The sequence below is a fragment of the Vigna angularis genome, chromosome 11 (assembly GCF_016808095.1).
Source record: "Vigna angularis cultivar LongXiaoDou No.4 chromosome 11, ASM1680809v1, whole genome shotgun sequence".
Lineage (NCBI taxonomy): Eukaryota > Viridiplantae > Streptophyta > Magnoliopsida > Fabales > Fabaceae > Vigna > Vigna angularis.
In genome coordinates this window covers 25,893,132-25,911,996 of record NC_068980.1, presented here as the reverse complement: position 1 = coordinate 25,911,996, position 18,865 = coordinate 25,893,132, and the positions used below count along the sequence as shown (strand labels likewise).

At 31.5% G+C, this 18,865-nt stretch overlaps 2 protein-coding genes across 8 annotated transcripts; one reads left to right on the top strand and one right to left on the bottom strand.

The window, feature by feature from the left end:
• Nucleotides 1–582: 582 nt before the first annotated feature.
• LOC108334056 (zinc finger CCCH domain-containing protein 30) lies at nt 583–13,817 on the top strand. Of its 7 annotated transcripts, XR_008246206.1 has the most exons (7): nt 583–954; nt 1,392–1,530; nt 2,182–4,387; nt 5,884–6,046; nt 6,179–6,274; nt 11,380–11,662; nt 11,757–13,817. XR_008246206.1 is itself a non-coding variant. In XM_052871069.1 (3 exons), the coding sequence occupies exons 2-3, from the start codon at nt 1,506–1,508 to the stop codon at nt 4,356–4,358; spliced, it is 2,175 nt and encodes a 724-aa protein (XP_052727029.1). In that variant the 5' UTR covers nt 584–954; nt 1,392–1,505; the 3' UTR covers nt 4,359–4,916. The 7 variants fall into 7 exon arrangements, 5 of the variants coding, with proteins under 5 accessions (XP_052727029.1, XP_052727028.1, XP_052727030.1 ...); XR_008246205.1 differs by having other exon boundaries at nt 5,884–6,274; XM_052871069.1 differs by lacking the exons at nt 5,884–6,046; nt 6,179–6,274; nt 11,380–11,662; nt 11,757–13,817 and having other exon boundaries at nt 584–954; nt 2,209–4,916.
• On the bottom strand, nt 9,176–17,593 carry LOC108333283 (protein DETOXIFICATION 43). Its single transcript, XM_017568683.2, has 12 exons — nt 17,499–17,593; nt 13,799–13,909; nt 13,560–13,681; nt 13,046–13,333; nt 12,672–12,871; nt 12,440–12,575; nt 12,226–12,322; nt 12,031–12,131; nt 11,749–11,912; nt 11,402–11,590; nt 11,031–11,248; nt 9,176–10,221 (listed from the first exon to the last, which is right to left on the bottom strand). Exons 2-12 carry the CDS (start codon nt 13,879–13,881, stop codon nt 10,173–10,175), a joined length of 1,647 nt encoding a protein of 548 aa, XP_017424172.1. The 5' UTR covers nt 13,882–13,909; nt 17,499–17,593; the 3' UTR covers nt 9,176–10,172.
• Between the last annotated feature and the right edge of the window lie 1,272 nt (nt 17,594–18,865).

The window sequence follows — 18,865 nt, the reverse complement described above, 5'->3', positions numbered from 1 at the left end:
TGATTTTTGGTATACATATTTTATTATCAATTTTATTTATTTTTAATAAATCATTTTATTATTTTATCTTTAACATTTCATAATTATTTTTTAAAATAATTAGTTACTTATAATAAAATTTTGGAAAATATTTGTTATATATATATGTTAAAAATTATAATAAAAAATATTATTTTTTAATTATTATAATAGAAAAAGAGTAAAAACATGTGTTTTCACAAGTGCTAAGAAGAATTGATTTTTTTATAATTTAAAAAAAAACATACAAAGTAAATAACTTTTATAGTTTTATTATAAATAATTAATTAAATTTTAAGAAATAATTATAAAATTTAAAAGAATAAATAAATACAATCATTTACCATTAAAAAATATATATTTACACGGCACAGAGTATCTAAACCGCCAACATATAGTACCCGTTTGTCCCTATCGCTCTTACAAATGGTGCGTTCCGATTGGTGGAATCCAAACCCTCATTTCATTTCACTTCATCTTTCTTTTCACAGTCAACCGCTTCAACCCATTCACTCCTTTCCTAAATCTTCTATTCTCACCTTTCCCTTTCACCGGCCCTTCCAGTTCCCCGCTTCTCCACTTCCCGACTTCATTTGGACTTAATTTGGCGTGCATTTCACCGTCATTTCATTTCACTGCCATTCCGCCCTCCCCCTCTGTCTTCGTTTTTTAAATTCGCCCTAAATTTCTCTGCATTTCAATTTCAATTTCAGTTCTCACTTTCTCTCGCTCTATGAATATTCTTCCTATGTTTCCTCGGTTCTGCAGATGGAGATGGAAACTCTGAGCCTCGTTTTTGCCTAATATCGCTTTCTTCTTCCGATTCAGTGTTTGGATTTTGTCATTTTTCGTTTCGATTGACACGAAACATCTTCCCCTTCCCGTTATTTTTCATCGGGTTTGGAATTCGATCTTCACTTCATCCTCTCGCAATCGGTAAGTTCTCGTGCTCCAAATCCAATTTATACTCTTCATTCATTTCAAACATAAGTTGATTGTGTAGATAGATGAAACATGTGTATTTTTAGTGTGAAGCATGCTGATCATTTTTAGGGAATTATATTGATATAATATTTGACAATAACACTTTTAATTACAACATAAGTAAGTTTTGATGTAGATTTGTGAATTTTTTTCTTTGTATTGTCTATAATTTTTAAATGTTTTTTTTTTTAGTTTGTGCGGTTTATTAGTGATATCTTGCAAGTTTTGTTTTTTCTTTTTGGGAATAAGAATAGTTTTCACCTTTTTTTTCTCTCTTCTCTTGTGTGATCTTTTCTATGCTTTTGTGACAAGGTCTTAACTTTTTTTTTGTCTTGGTTTTAACTTTATTCAGTATGCCTGATATGATTCTGATTCTGGATTTTATTCAGATCTTGTTCCATTGCTCAAGCTTTTCTGGAATATTCTCTCGTTTTTTTTTTACTTTATGGGTTGAGTACTATACTTTCCTGCGGCTGTTGTTTGAACTTCAACTTTTCTTTTTGATGTCTAAGTTCATATGCTCCAGAGGTATGGTTTTGATATTATTATTATTATTTGATAAGTTGATCCATTTTCTTCTTCTTATATTAATATTATTGTTATTATTACTAAGTTGACCGGTATTTTTATGTGCGTGTTTTAAGCATGTTTTTTTCTCCATCTGTTGCAATTTGTGTGCATCTGTTGTTTTTTTGGAATTAATACCATACTTTACCGACTTAATTTTAATTCCAATGACAGTTGATTGTCCGGTAAATATTGAGCTTAAGTTGTGTGTGCGTGTTTTTTTTTTGCTTCTTCTATGTACTTTTTGTTTCTTGACTTAATTGATATCCCTTTTTAGCCTTTACAGATTAACAGGTGAGGCGTTTTTGGGGATATTCATAGAAGTTCTTTCAGTTTGAATTTGTAGTTTGTTCTGACCTAGATTACGAGGGACCCAAATATTTTTCTTTAAGCTAAGAAGTATATAACATAAATATTGAAGGTTATAGGACTCTATTTGAATTTTGTAAGGTATAAAAGACTTGCAACTGCTTCAGTGCATGCAAATAAATTTTTAAAGGTGTTTATTCATCTATCTCTCTTTTTTCTTTCCTTCTCTGGTGGGTTTAACTACTATTTTAATTCAATTATATCTTTTTTCACTTATTAAATTCCATGATTATTATCATCCAGCTAACCGAAGCATGTGCCGTGGTCCAGAGAAATCAGAATCTCTATCAACTCCATCTTCATCTGCTGTAGAAGGTTCAACTAGAGCCGAAGACATGAAAGATCTAACTGTTTGTCCTGAAGATTCTTTTTCCTGCCTACTCGAGCTTGCTTCTAACAATGATTTTGAAGATTTCAAGCTAGCTTTAGATAGCGATATTTCTCTAATAAACGAAGTTGGCCTCTGGTATGTCCGTCAGATTGGATCCAAACAAATTGTTTTGGAGCACCGAACTCCTTTAATGGTTGCTGCAATGTATGGGAGTGTGGATGTTCTAAAACTTATACTGTCGTGTCCCGAGGTTGATGTCAATTTCTCCTGCGGGACAGATAGAAGCACTGCCCTTCATTGTGCTGCATCAAGTGGTTCTTTAAATGCAGTTGATGTTGTGAAATTGCTCTTGTCATCTGGTGCTGACGTCAGATGCGTGGATGGTAATGGAAATCGTCCTGTTGATGTTATTGTTGTTCCTCCTAAGCTCAAAGGTCTTAAAGCATCTCTTGAAGATCTACTTTCAGATAGTGGTTGTGATGGGTCTGTTGGTGACTGTTTTATTCCACTAGCAGTTAATTCGTCATGTTCTGATTCAGCGACTCATTTTTTATCACCTGAAAATGGGTTGCCATCCTCTCCTATGGCGTCCAAGTTTACTGATACTACTGTTAATTCTGCCTCCGAGAAGAAAGAATATCCAACTGACCCATCACTTCCTGATATAAAGAACAGCATATATGCCACAGATGAGTTTCGCATGTTTTCATTCAAGGTGCGACCTTGTTCCCGTGCATACTCTCATGATTGGACTGAATGTCCTTTTGTTCATCCTGGAGAGAATGCTCGTAGGAGAGACCCCAGAAAATTCCATTATAGTTGTGTGCCATGCCCTGAGTTTAGAAAGGGGGCTTGTAGACGCGGGGACATGTGTGAATATGCTCATGGAGTATTTGAGTGTTGGCTACACCCTGCCCAATATCGGACAAGGCTGTGCAAAGATGGTGTTAGTTGTAATAGAAGGGTTTGTTTTTTTGCCCACACAGCAGAAGAGCTGCGTCCATTGTACGTGTCCACTGGATCCGCTGTTCCTTCACCCCGTTCTTCTGCTTCTACTCCTAATGTCATGGACATGGCTGCTGCAATGAGCCTCTTTCCTGGTTCACCATCGTCACTTTCTGGCATGTCTCCATCTCCCTTCGCTCAGCAAATGTCTCCATCAGGTGGCATTCTTCACTCATCTTCTGCTTGGCCGCAGCCAAATGTTCCAGCTCTTCATTTACCAGGAAGCAATATTCAAACTAGTCGACTAAGGTCTTCTCTTAATGCTCGTGACATGCCACCTGAAGACTTGGATGTGTTGCAAGATTTTGATGGTCAGCAACATCTGTTGAATGACCTGAGCTGTTTCTCTCAGCCCCGTCCCGGTGCCATTTCAGTTAAACGATCTGGTCGGTCTAAGACACTAACTCCATCAAACCTTGATGATCTATTTTCTGCTGAAATTTCATCTCCTAGGTATTCTGACCCAGCAGCGGCTTGTGTATTTTCCCCAACACACAAATCAGCTGTTTTTAACCAGTTTCAACAACTTCAAAGTTCCTTATCACCCATAAATACGAGTGTTTCGTCTCCTAGGAATGTTGAGCATACTCTTTTACAGGCTTCATTTGGTGTCTCTTCCCCGGGAAGGATGTCACCGAGAAGTTTGGAACCAATCTCTCCAATGAGCGCCCGATTATCTGCACTTGCGCAGCGTGACAAGCAGCAGCTGCGGAGTCTTAGTTCAAGGGATCTTGGTGCCCACAATCCTGTCTCGATTGTTGGGTCCCCAGGTAACTCCTGGTCTAATTGGGGTTCTCCTCATGGGAATGGAAAGGTAGATTGGTCGATAAATGGAAATGAGCTAGGTCGATTGCAAAGGTCATCCTCATTTGAGCTTGGAAACAACGGGGAGGAGCCTGATCTGTCCTGGGTTCAATCCCTCGTGAAGGAATCGCCATCCGAGATTAAAGAGAAGTTGGCAGGTTCTGGTGGCCCTGTTGTATCTGCAGATGGGCAGAATTCCAATCCTCAAGTTGAGTCTATTGATCACTCTGTTCTAGGAGCATGGCTTGAGCAAATGCAGCTGGATCAGCTTGTAGTCTAATCAAATTGACCCATTCCAACTTGTGATAGGTATTAATTTCACAACGTACATATTCTTTTTGTCAATTTTTTTGGGTGGAGCAAGGAGAGGGGAATGTGACGATACTGAAGCAAGGAGGGGGGATGGCTGCAAAGTTGCCGAATGATAATCTATTTTTTCCCATTATTTTGTCATTCATTATTTTACTAAAGGAGAGCTTTTGGGGGGGAGGGAGAAGAAAGCCCCTCTCTCTCTGGTGTCGATGATATCCTAGTAAAAAGAGAACATTCTTCCAAAAATATCTAGTTTCGGGACTCTTTCCTTCGTTCTATTCTGAGCCAAGCTTGATGGTTTTTATAGACAAAACCAGTAGCTTCATTTGTATTGAAGTTTATTTTCTTGGTTAGGAATATTTTAGTATATTGCTATTGCATGTATAGAAGGTCAGAGTGTGTTTCTCAATAGAGGTGATCATCATTAAATGTTTATTTCTGGCAGACCAAGGCCACTATCTGTGGAAGCCATGTATGTTGTATTGGTTATTATTCAAATTCAATGTAATGGTAATTTAATTGTTATTATCTAGTTTCAATGGAAATTATAAAAGTTGAAAAAAGCACTGAATGTGTATTGGTTATAATAAAATGTCGTGGTTGTTTTTATGGTTATCTAAATTCAGTTGAAATTAGGTAAATCGAAAAAATAAATTATAGGGTTTGATTTTACATGTATCTTTTGGTTTAGGGGCCAAGATCTCTTTAAGTCGTTCATGTTCTTGGCTTTACGGGGATTTCCTGATGGAAGGGTGTTACAAGTTTTAGGATATACAAGATCTATTTTTATAAATTTTTATTTGAATATACATTTTGAAGACATGATTGCTAATATTGAGAAATTATTTTTTATTATATAATATACGGTTTTGTATACGATGTACTTTCTAATTTTTAGATTCTCACATCTCAATTTTTAAGAAGTGAGTTTTAAATTTTAAATTATAGTTAAATTTCTACTGAGAATATTCTCCAATCAGGAAGGATTGTTGGGGTACATGTATTTTATGTAAAATTGCTTTTGCGAGGAGCTTAAATTCTGGTACACATAATTCCCCCTGGTTCTATTTCCGGTGATATCTTCGGCGAAGTTTAGAATTTCATGCAGTCTTGGTTTGAAATCATTTATTATGTTTTTATTTAAATGTACTGTGTTTAAAATTTTTTCTGTAAATTTTTCTATTGAACATGTATTTGGAGTATGTATGTGTTTTCCAATGTAAGATGGTTCCGAAGCCATGTCTGGGATTTTTGCAATCTGTGTTGTCTAAATAAACTCGGAGGTGAAAAGAAATGGATGGATACATGTGGTGCATTTTTGTTAGAAGCAGAAAGTTGAAGATGGGGGTCCTTAGTTGAGAGGTGAGACTGGGCGATGCATTGCCATAAAAAAGCAGGTGGGTAGATTATTATTGGGCCAAACACGAGTGATGGATGAGTTTTCCATGTTTGAGATATGGATGCTAATGTGATACACGTGTCTTGATTTTCAGGATATGGGACAGTTGCAGGTTGACGTGAAGATCGCATTGATTATTGTGTTGATGGGGACCAAGGTTAGCTTGGATGATATATTTTGAACAAACACTTGAAAAGACAAACGATAGATGGACAGATCAATTGAATGGCAAATTCAGATGCGTCTACCTTTTACGAGCTGAGTACACAACTTGTAATTTTATTTTACCATATTTTGCTTTGTGGGGGGTCCGAACCAAGTTAATGGGTGTCGATTTCAAACTTCAAAATCTCATAATGCGACTTTTCTTACCTTGTTCACAGGAACAGAGTAAAACGCAGGACCGTGTACTGTAAATCGGTGATTTTCTCTGGCTGAGGATCAGGAGGACATGGGAAGTGGACCCACCCACATTAGGTATTGGGGTAAGCTGTTGCAGCATGTGCATTATGCATTTTTAATGTTGGTAGAGCCTGCTTTCTTTCAATTTTATATAATCTGTTTGAAATCACATGCTTCTGCGGACCCAGAAAAGTAATGAAACTCCAAAACTCCATAAAACTACATAACCATAAAAGTTTCACAAATGGGATTAATCTAACTTATGGTGCTCACTCTTCTTTTTTCAAATGCTTCACATGACAAAACTGTCACTTAGCTTCGAAGAAATTGAGCAAAACTATCACGCACTGAAGTTTTCTGCTTTATTGGTTGTGGAATAGATATTCTGATACTCCTTAGGTAGCAGGTTGGTAGGGTTGGGTTAGGCACATTAATTCATTTAATTTTTGTTCAAAAGCTCAATGTTGTGGGTAAGGCATGGTGGAGACATTATTTCCCATAATTCACACCAGACTGTAGGGTTGAACAACAAAAAGGTTAAAGACAGCCATGGATTTAGGTAATGGAGCTTAAGGTCATCATGCTTGAGAAATCATTTACTAATGATTTCAAATAATGTATGTAATTTCTCAAACAAATATAGTTTTTTCACATTCCTTTTAGTTTGTGTACATGGTAAAATGAAAAAGAAATGAAAAAAGAGCAAGGTAAATATGGAAATTAGAGTGAAAATAAAGAGTATAATTCGTTTCCAATATCACTTTACAGGCCATAACCCACTGAAAAAATGTTTATGTCAAGTCTGACAAAGATCTGTGGTAAAAAAAGCTTCCCCACCAAATCATAACAATCATTTGGGAACTCTACAAAGCAAAGCAATAGTGGGGAGTGAAAATGACCCACTCCACATTCTTTTAACACGTTTTTTGACTTATTTTTAATATATTTTTCATTAACTAAAATTTATTATTTTTGATATTTCATTTTCGTTTAATGAGTCTCACTCATAATTTTATAGAGTTTTTAATAGTTATAACCCCTCCATGAAGTTAAAGCCAACTTGGGTAAAGTAACTGTACGATTCAGGAAGTTTAGAAGAGTTAAACAAACATTAGAGACTAAACATTGTTATTTAAAATTTTTAAAACTAAAGAAAATATTTTACAAAGATTAAAACCAAAACTTTATAATTTTGCCAAAATTCGAAACATATTTTAACTATTTTGAAATATAAATCGGAATACAAAAGTTATGCCATATCAATTTAGAGTATCTTTCTGACAATTATAATGAGTTTCGAAATATATCTAGAGTACATTTAATTTGAAATAGTTGTTTTAAAACATGTTGCGTCCAAGTTTAGAAGCGTTAAATAAGTTGTTAATATTTTATAAGTTATTTTGTGTTAAAATTTACATTTCTAATTTCTTTATAATATTTTTATATTGGCTATAATATATTAATTTGACGTCTTCATCCTTTATAAAATTTATTAAAAAATGGGAATACACTATTTTTTGAAAGCTTAATTGTTAAGTTTTTGTCACACATTACATTTGGTTTATCAAACTAAAATCATGTGCATCCTTAAATTTCTACTGAAACGTAATGCAAAACTATATTAATATTCTAATCAACAACATTGGAAGTTGATTGATTTTAATAGTGGATGTTCAATTCAATCTCGTGCAAAGAATGACGACAATCGTGAATATTTATTTTGATTGGTCCATTTCCATTTTCTTGTAACATAAATTAAATAAAATTGAAAAACAAAAAGAAAGAAGAAGAAAAAACTAAAGAGAAAAAAACAAAAGCAAAATCTTTCAAATGGACAAAAGATTCACTATGCTAGATTTCACTTTTAATAGAGGTTCTAAACGATAAACAAAAACACAACTTTTTCTGGCGTTATTGAGAGAGCAAAGATCGAAGATAACAAATTATTAAAGTAAATTATTCACGCATCTCTATATTTTCCTAAATTATACTGAAACATTAATTTTTAAAATTTTACTTTTCTTTTACTTTGAAAGCATTATTTTAATCTTTTCAGGTTTTAAAAATATTGTACTTACATGAGAAATCATTGTAATGCTTGAAAAATCACGTAGTATAAGTTTAATTTGATAATGTTTTAGGAATATCTTTTAATTTATTTAATTATTTAAACAATCGTTATACTTAGTTTAAGAAAAATAGTTTAAAGTAGTTACTTATTTATAGAAAGTCATTGCTTTGCTCCAAATGATATTGGATTCGATTTTTGTAGGTAAAGTTTCGTATACTCTAGTTTTGTGGATGAAAAGAGCATATTTGAGAGAAGAGGTTATACTAAATTGGTTGACAAACGGAGAATAATTATCAACCAAGCTGATAAACATTATATACCATTTATGGTTAAAAAAAGTTGGTCTTACAAATTAGCCATTATATAAAATAACTATAATCTCGTAGCTATTCTATTTTTTTAATGTTGTATGGCATTATTAATAGAAAAATGTATATTCTTTGTTCCATTTTTATAGAATATTCTTTTGACTAGTATGTATTAAGGAACTTGTGGTTTGTAATAGAATTTTGTTATTAGTTTCACGTGGACGCTAAATAATCTTATGATCTTGAATGTGGGTTTTCATTCATTGAGATGAATTTTCTTATTATTTAAAAGAGGTAGATTCATTTATAAAAAACTCTTCAAATCTCAAGTTACTAGGAGTTTATGATTTATAAGTATGAGATATTAAGTGAATATTTCTTCAAAAATACTAATTGTATTTATAAAACTCATACGGTAGATTTTGACATATTATTTAAATTAAAGATCACTTAACCTTGAGTAATTATTTGACTTTTGATTTTTTATGATTAATTTTTGAATGTATAATTTGGAAGCCAAAACTATTGTGTTTTTAGGTTACATAATACGAAACAATTTTTTTTTAAATTAATTTTGACTTTTAGATTCTAATATTTACTTCTGGAATGTATAATCGAGAAGGCAGAATTTTACATGTTTCAAAAGTCAAAATTTGGTTTTAAAAAAAAGCGTTTTGAATTGTGCAAACTGAAATACAATTTCTGAAATTACGTGCAACCTGAAATAGACTTATAATTTATAAAAACTTTTATAGATCGTACAATTCGGAATTCAAACTAATTAGAAAGTCATTCCCCCATTACACAGAAAAACAAAAATTCATAGTGTTGCACAATCCATAATAACAAAGCGTCAGTGTGAGAAGAAAAGGAAAAACAATCACCTTATAGGGTGCAAATAGAAGTTATGCGGTGTAGAAAGAAAAACCCGTAATAAGTATCCGTTTAATGAAGTGGGGGCCATTTCTTACTGCACCATATTTTTTTCTTACTGCACCCTCATAAAATTCATGAATCCAAGGACTCTGCACCTCCTTTTTCTTTCCCTGTTATTTGTCAAAATTAGTATTTCCATAGATTTTATCATTATAATTTGATTTTGATTCTGTCATTATTACTGATTTATATTCTTGAAACATTAAGATTACTGAATTTATCTTCATTCCTGCAACTGCCTATGACATAATTACAAAGTTGGATTATATAATATGTGTGTCAGCCTTCTATTTTATAAATAATAATGACACTAAAACACACAAAAGCAGAAAAGGTTTACATGATAGATATAGGGATGAAACATGAAAGTGAGAATCTCCTTGAAACTATGAATAAGAGAAAAGTAATTTATTTGTCTCAAATATGTATAGATGCACTCAGTTTACATAGTAAAATTAGGAAGAATACAAAATATAACAATGAGTGGCAGAGAATACATTAAACAGAGACTTACACTTACACTTGTAAATGGCCTATTAAATATAGAATATTAATAAGACTATAACCATAGTAGATAACATAAATTATGTCTTGAAAAAAACTGATCCTAAACAACATCATTTTCTTCCCAATTTCTTTTGTTAGATTGCATCATCAACACATCATTCAACGTCGTCCTCTCAGAAAACGCCATGGTCCTGTTCCTGTTCCCATCCTGCATGGGTATAATTAACCATAACTCATTAACATCTTAATTATTATTCTCTTTCTTCTAATTATTTTCCTATTTTACAATTTAGCTGTACTTTTTCTTTTCATGTTATTCTTCAATTATATACAGAATAACTCTAAAACAATTATTTAATTAATTGTTTTCTAGTTTTTTCATTATATTATCACCTTAATTTTGATATTGTTTTCATAGAAAAAAAAATTACTTTATTAACATGTGAATAACTTAGATGTAATTTAAAAGTAATTATTTTAACTTTCAATATCTAGCCATGATACATGGTGATTGTGTAAAAAGATATTACATTGAGAAAACATTATAAGTAGATTATTGTGGTAGATACCAGACTTGTTTGGAGAAAATTTCTTTCTAAACACTATTGAGAGAAAAAACAAAGAAATTAATAACTTCTTATAAGTTGAAATTACCAATTTATTCAAAAGTTAAAAAACAATGAAAAAAAAGACAAAAAATAACTTTTACAAATTAACTCTATATAAATAATTTAAAGTGGTTATGGAAAAATTTCTTCCCACCTCCTCATTATAAAACTTTTATAATATGTAGTATTTTTTATATTATGTTGAAGGTATGTTGGGATCAATTTTTGCTCAAGCACTCTTGAAATAAAATAAAAAAATCAACTGTTTTATAAGTTAAATTAACTTATTGACAATATTAAAAATAAAAATTTAACAATATATGACATGCATAAAGTAATTTTGATTGATAAAAAAGAATTTTTGTAGAAGGTGGTAAAAGCATGGTCTAAAAGAAGGAATAATGTTTACCTCCATACACCAGCAAACATGCGAAGACTCATATATATGGTTAGTGCAATCCATAGTCCAACAAAACCTTTGCTCTTAGAGAGAAGGAACAGTGAAGCAACACTTGCTAATGACACAGTAACCAAGGAGTATGCAGAATATGCAAAATCAGAAGCTCCATAGTTCACACCATCAAACACAAAGGCTAATGAGTTGATTGGTTGTGTTGCAGCAACAAACTGCTCAATGAAATTAAATCCATCAGATCAAAATCACACACAAAACACTTCTCAAATTCTTTCTTTTTTCTGCTTACTTCTTCTGTGTGATGTAAACTTTCATTCTTACTTATCAGAATAATTCTGTGTAGTGAAAAGGATGCAGAAATATACCGGGAGTCCTATTCTGATTAAGTGCACAACAAGAACACTTTTGGAGAAGATTCCAGCTCCAAAGTATAAACCAACTCCAACTGCAAGAGAGAGTCCAACTCCTAAAACAAAACTCATCTGAAGCGTTCTTGTTGCAGCAGCAATCACCTTTTCATAATCTTTCTCAGCAAAGGAACAAGCTAGAATTGCCTGAGATATGGTGAAAGTGATTACTGATACTCATTTGATCAACAAGTTATACAAAGACTTTCTCTTTTTGCTGTATGTATAATAATGTGAATAGTAGGATTTAAGCTCATGAACTTTGTAACATGATCACATTTTACAACTAATATATATTCATGTACCTGTACAGCAACAGCTAAGCCATCAGCAAGAAGGGAAGATGTCAGCCACACCTGCAAGCAGGTTTGGAAAGCAGCCATAGGAATTGGGCCAAATCTTGCTGCCAATGAGGCTGCCAGGGTTTGGCAGAATGTCACAGCCACAACTCTTGCCAACAGAAGACCTCCTATTGAAATTGAAGATGAACTTTAGCATGAGTTTGGTAACTAATTAAACTAGAATTATATGTTTTTTGTTCTTGTTTCTAACAGAGGAGAGTGAGATTTCAGTTATAGTACACTTACCATTTTTAAGAAACCTGAAAATCTGCAAGTCCTTGATGCTTGGAGGTACAAGATCCACTTTTCTAGTTAATATCAACAAGAGGGCGAATGCCATCACATACCTAATCAGAAAGGGTCGACATTTTGTAAGTTCATGTTTGTTTTGCTAAATGAATTGCTTGAACACTACAAGGATGAAAACCAAGTAAGACTTACTGAGAGAGCACATGTGAAATGGCTGCACCTTTGATGCCCATTTTGCAGTAGAAGATAAGAACTGGATCCAAAGCCACATTCAATGCATACCCCGAGACTAAAACCACACACACAGACGAATCTCGTCAAGGAAAATTTTGACTAATATGCATTTTGAACTTTTGATGCTTTTACTTTGTCTCTACTAATACTATACTGAATCATTTGAACCTACCAATAACATATAAAGGAGTTGTAGTGTCCTTGAATCCTCGAAAGATTCCTTGCATGGCCAAGGAGAGAAGAACTGCAGGAGCACCTAAAGCTCTCAGTCTCAAGTATTTAACAGCTGGATTTAGCATAGGAGAATCCTACACAAAGAGAATTAGCTTCACTTCAGTAAAAGATTAGAAAAATGCCTTAGAAAATCAAGATTTCTTAGATATAACTCATATATGAGTACATACAGGTTTCAGACCCATTGCAGCTAATAGAGGTTTGGCTGCAAATATAAGGGTTGCAGCTTGAAGAAGACCAAGGATGGTGCCAAAAAGTAGCGCTGTTGATGCAGAAGCAACGTGTCGCTTCTTCCTTCCAGGTTTTGACACACTCTTGTTACTACTACTGCTGCCAGCAGAGGTAGATTTGCTTACACTAGTATTGCAATCTGATAGGAAATTGGTTATTGTTAAACTAAAATGGGAGAACGCAAACTTTCATATTCATATACATAATCTTTATATATCATAATGAATTTCCTATTCGAAGCTATAAAATGTGTGATGTGTATTAGTGTATACACAAAAATAGAAAGGCAAAACCAGAAAGGGACAGAAAGTACCATCCATTTCCACATTCTCACTCGTTGAAGATGAAGATTCTGTTGGAGTCTCATTGTGTTCCTTGGATGCTCCTTTCTCTATATCTTGAATCAACTGATCCTCGGGCCTTACCTCCTTGGACTTGGCCTTAATGTTTTCAGTCAAATTCTTTTCTTTATTCATTTTTTCGATGGTATTTTCCTCAGCCACAAAGGAAGTTGTGATGCTAACCAAAGGGAAGATGGTAATTCTTGAAGCTTGGTTGAACAAAGCGATGGACACTCCTGCTGCAGCAAGCTCCACGGGCCCTAAACACATGAACAATGAAAAGTCAGTGTAAAAGTTGTAACTATGTAGGGACCAAATGATATATAAAACCTTCCAATTATGGCTACACTACAACTCTTGCAACTGCTATTAGTGTGTGGGAAAAAGTTGCCAAGCCAAAGCACAAAACCTGATTAGTGCAATTTACATGTGTGTGTGTCTGTCTTTTTGTGCAAACATCACATAATGAGAAGGAAATTGATGTACCCAAGTGGCCAATGAATGCTGTGTCTATGAGAGAAGCAATAGGATCAGCAGCAACAGCCAGTGCAGATGGGAATGCAATCCCAAGTATCTCCTTAGCAATGGAGTCCATCTTGAAAACATGTCTGCATATGTTGTTGAACCAAGTATTAGTATTTTGCAGTAACATATTTTGTTTCTTGAATGATGTTTGTCCTCCAAGGAACAAGGGTGATTGATGAGCTGATAAAATATAAGGGTACCTTGCATCTTTGAAGAAAACTGAGACAGGCAGGTTTCTGTTGTTGTTCTTGGGTTCATTACTTGAGCTACCATTCTCGTCCATGATTATGTTTCCCTTAAATCTCAACAATCTGTAGAGTTTTGAGTTTGAGGTCGTTCAGTGTTTTGAAACATCAAAAAAGAAAGAAAAAAACGTTTGATATAGATCTCCATGCAGGAAACTCAAGCTTGTTTTTCTGACAGCAGAAATAAACTATGTATTGTGCGCCTTTGTCAAAGATCACAAAGGAAAAGTGACCTATTTATGGTAATATTGCTGATACGCAAAAAACCACATAAATTAATGTCGATTTAAGTGTTGCAGAAATCAAGGAGTGCTGAAAAAAAAGTTGCTGACAAAAAGTATCATAACTATTGCAGTTTCAACCTTCCTCAGATGTGATTTAATAATGTTTCTAGAAATGTTGGTAAGGAGGTTCATCAAGAATATACAAACACAAGTTACAGATGAGACATATGAGTTCAATCATTAATTCATTTTTATAATGTTTTACTTTCTCGTTTCTGTGAAACTTAAAAGTTACTATTTCCATCAACTCTTTCTAATTTGAATTAAATGACATTCGGGTGCAACAATGAAGGTATATATTTTTTATTTAATTACTTTACTTGTTTAGTTGTACATTATATATGAAATTTACCTTTTAATCTCTTGTAATATCTACGTACATGAAGAATGTATAATACATTAATGTAAACAAATGCTTAACAAATTGCAGGATTTACAAGGCAGAACATGTCAGTTTCTTTCTTTAATATAAGATAAAAGCTAAAGCACTTATGAATAAGACACAAGTGTTGGAATCTTACACCCTAATGCATATACTTTTTTGACATTCGTTATAGATCCTAAAACTAAACTTTAGAGTCTTATAACATGATATTACCTACCATCTTTCATTTATAAAAGTATAACACAAAATTAATCAACTGTGTTAAATTTTATTATTTTTTAATATTTACCAAAAAAATATCATTTTTAAACAAAAAAATATAGGCAATGGGGTTATACATTTATTAAAATTATGGTTTTTTTAATAAAAGTTAATATTAAATGAAGTAAAATAATTAAAATTTTGCTTATATTTAAAAGAAAGTGCTCTTTTGTTTATACATGAGAATATACGGATGGGAGAACCCATTCACAAGAAAAAAAAATCCACACATATTAAGGAGTTGAAATAACTTTTTTGCTAAAATACCCTTGTTATTAATTTCAGAATAAAAAAAATACATATTATAACAAAATACCAGAAATTAACTAAAGTTAGAGTATTTTAAGAAAAAAATAAACATAAAAACTTATATTCAAGAAAAAACATACTTTTATGAATAAAAAGATAAGAGTTTTACCATAAAAAAATTATATTTTCTTGGTGAACCAAACTTACTCTTTACTTTTAAAATATTACTTCATATAATAAATAAAACAAGTTTTTACGATAAATAATAAATTTTACGATTAATTTCTTACAAAATAATAAAATGGCTTAATCTCGAACTCAATTTTATTTAAAACTATTTTTTCTAAAATTAAATTTGAAAAATCAACCAAATACAAGTTACTTAAATAAGATGTGAATAAATCATGAAAGTCAATTTTCTACCAGTAAGAGTCCATATTCGTAAAAAAAATCAGTAATCGTTTAAAAGCTTCACATCCCACAGATATGGACTGATTAAGCAACGAATCTAAATCCATTTTAATGCATATTTTATAGTAAAAAAAAAGCTTACGCACTTTAGTGATTTGAATTTGTGCTGAATTAGAATTAAATTAATAATAATAATAATAATAATAATAATAAATGAAATATATGCATCAATTAAAAAGGAAAAAGAAAACGCAATGGCATCACATCCTCAAGAAAATGACAGATAAAGTTTAAATTGTAATCCGTTGAGTAAAAAAGTATGATGTTTTCAAGATGACAATTATCTCTATCTATATACTTGAACAAGTTTAAAGAATACTTCTTTTAACAATTTAAAATTTAATAAAGAAAATTGTGTAATGTTGGCATCAGTTGTTTTTTATTTTATATTTTTTCTTCTAAATTAATAAGAAATAAGATTAAATTGAGGTTTAAATATATATATATTTTTAAAATTATTTTAGAAAATTGTGTTTTATTTTTAAACTAAATTATATACTTATTTGATTTGTATATTTATGAAAATCATATAAAATATTATTTTCAACAAAGAGTAAGTAGATGTTATATCTTAGTCTATTATGTTTGTCACATAAAAAACATTTTACATGTTACTTAGAAAATGTTTTATGTTTATAAAGACAAGATAACCAGACAATTTAATTTAGAAATAAAACGTAGTTTTAAAAAATTAAAAAACATACTTAATCTTAAATTAATTACTAGCTAAGATAATGATCTTATATAAGTAATTACCCTTGTGTGTACGCACCAAAATATAACACGCATGACATACTAAAGCATTATACTGATCCTTACCTTGTTGGCCACTATTTCTCCACTATGTTCAATTAAAATAAGTTCTTTATATACGCCAAAACTCTAAGTAGTTAAACACAAAAAAAAAAAAAAGGAAGAAGATTCTGAATTTTTAACCAAGTTTATGTGTTTCCCATGGATAGTTTTGCCATACTTTTCAAATCAAACATTAGAAATTGTTGAATCATACATTTTTTTTTATATGGTGTATATATTTTGAAGTGTGATAAAACTTTCTAAAAGAAAATAATATTTTATAAAGAAATTAAAATGGATCATGAACAATAAACACTATATTTTAAAGCATTATTAAATAATAGAAAGACGAAGTATATATAGTAGAAGAGAGATTAAAACCGTACATCGATCCTAAGAAAATGGAACAAGGTTTAACATTGTCATTTACATATTGGTGGGTCCCCCAACCTAATCCGTACACCACCAATGACTTTCCACACACAATTTTTCCACTTATATAACACATCATTTCATAAATTACACTAAATATGCATGTACTTATTCCTTTTTCTTGTAAATTCCTTATATATGTCACTTAAAAACATAAGCTTAGATATTTTGTTATTGTTGTGTTGAATTGTTAGGTGTAAAACTGTCTACTTTTTTCACCATCCCTTTTAGAATCTTAAACAATTACTAATAAAAAAACACAAGAAAAAAAAGTGTATTTATACCAATTAGATAGCATGGAAGCTAGGTGGCATGCAAGTTGCATGAAGTTGATAAACTTTATATTAGAGGAGTGACTAATTTAGCCATTTGGTGTATGGTGATGTTGAATTCACAAAAGTTATCACAATAATGTTAAGCTTTAGTAGCAACTAAACCAAACAAATCATGGTAGGTTTTTTAATTAATACACATTTTTTCCCCTAGTGGCATGGTTTGATAAAGAGCTTCCCCATTTTAAAACAAGGATTTGTAATTCAATAATGTGTGAAAAGCAAAAGCATGCATCTTTATCCATGGAGTATGCTTTACCCTCTTCACCATTTCCAATAACAAGAAGAAGAATGAAGAACTTAGCAAAGAAATGTGAGGGTAAGAGTTAAATCTAATGATATATGTACATATATGGAAGCATAGTACCATAAGAAAAATTTGACATATTGAAGAAAAGTGAGAAAATGAAATGAATTGCATTTAGATTTGATTCAATATAACATACCTTATATTCTCCTAAAGGAGGTTTGTTCTTGAAGCTTTCAAAAACTCTCTCTCTCTCTCTCTCTCAATGCTTCTTCACTCAAACACTAAGATGACAATAAGTTCTTACATGACAAACCCAACCTACACCACTCCCCTTTTTATAAGTACCCTTAACCCACTGTTTTCCTAGGTATTCAAACACATTTTCACACATGATAAACTATTGTTTTTTGTCAACTTGTTAATTTTTAAAAATGGTTTTGTATGTATATTTAAAATGGTAGAAAAAAGAGGAAAATTAGTGATTAAAAGTGACACGTTTCGGGATGCCAACAACAATTTACAGGTGTTGGATTTGGTGATTAAGAAATTGTGGTGTGAGTGTAGCAAAGAGAATGAGAAGAGAAAATGTTTGATAAATGTCCACTATGATGATAGATTGATAAGCAAGGTGTAAGATGAAGTATAAAATATTGTTCTACTTTATGCTACAAATTATGGTGCTTTTCATTCGTTGTTCTTTGGGAATGAAAGAGAGTAGCATTGTGGGCTACGTGGGAATCCCATTAAGCTCCAATATCCCAATCTTGGAAATTAAAATGTACTACCACAATCTGACCTAATTTTTTCTGGTTTCTCAACATGCATATATATCATCATTTTCATTTTTCATCTACGTGGGGGAATGTTTGTTTTTTCTTATTAAAATAAATATATTTATATAGGCCAGTTCTACAAGTTATTTTATATAAATCCATGCAAACTTTTCTTTATAAAATAATTAACATTTAAGAAAAATGTATTTGAGATTCTATATCAATTAGCATAAGATAAATTTATAATATATAGGTGGATATAATTTTTATCTTAGAAATTTAGTACAATTAGATTATACTTAAAGTTTATCTCTGAAGAATAATTTTTTTACTAGAAGTTTTTAAAGACTATAACTTCCTATATGAATTTCTGATAATGATGAAACAATGTAAGGTGTTTTATATCTTTTGTTTGATACTAATGTAGATGTTTCCTCCTTTGCTGAATCCAGTTTATCTTTAGTTAACTTGTAATCTCTAACTCAAATTTTTTTATGTTGAGACACATATATTTTGTGTAGTGAGATTATACATTAGTGAATAATCTAATAAAGTTTTACAAAATTAACTTGTTAGGTGATGATTGTATTAATTCATATACTATATATAAATAATTTGACTTTATTTCTAATTAAGGTAAGACTTCCAAATACAAATGAGATCAAATATTTGTACGTAGTTCAAAAATGATCTAATAGTAAATGATAGGATATAATCTCATTAAAATAAATTTTCATTTCATATTAGGAAATAAATATAATCATAATTCATCATCACAACATTGATTTAC

What these genes read in the sequence shown, in the direction of transcription:
- LOC108334056 (XM_052871068.1), top strand. Translation starts at nt 1,506, where the DNA reads ATGTCTAAGTTCATATGCTCCAGAG. An exon ending in TAAGTTCATATGCTCCAGAG is followed by an intron (nt 1,531 to 2,181) that starts GTATGGTTTTGA and finishes ATTATCATCCAG; the next exon opens with CTAACCGAAGCATGTGCCGT.
- LOC108333283 (XM_017568683.2), bottom strand. Translation starts at nt 13,881, where the DNA reads ATGGACGAGAATGGTAGCTCAAGTAATGAACCCAAGAACAACAACAGA. An exon ending in TTTCAGGTTTCTTAAAAATG is followed by an intron (nt 11,913 to 12,030) that starts GTAAGTGTACTA and finishes CAATTTCAATAG; the next exon opens with GAGGTCTTCTGTTGGCAAGA. An exon ending in ATGTTTGCTGGTGTATGGAG is followed by an intron (nt 10,222 to 11,030) that starts GTAAACATTATT and finishes ATACCCATGCAG; the next exon opens with GATGGGAACAGGAACAGGAC.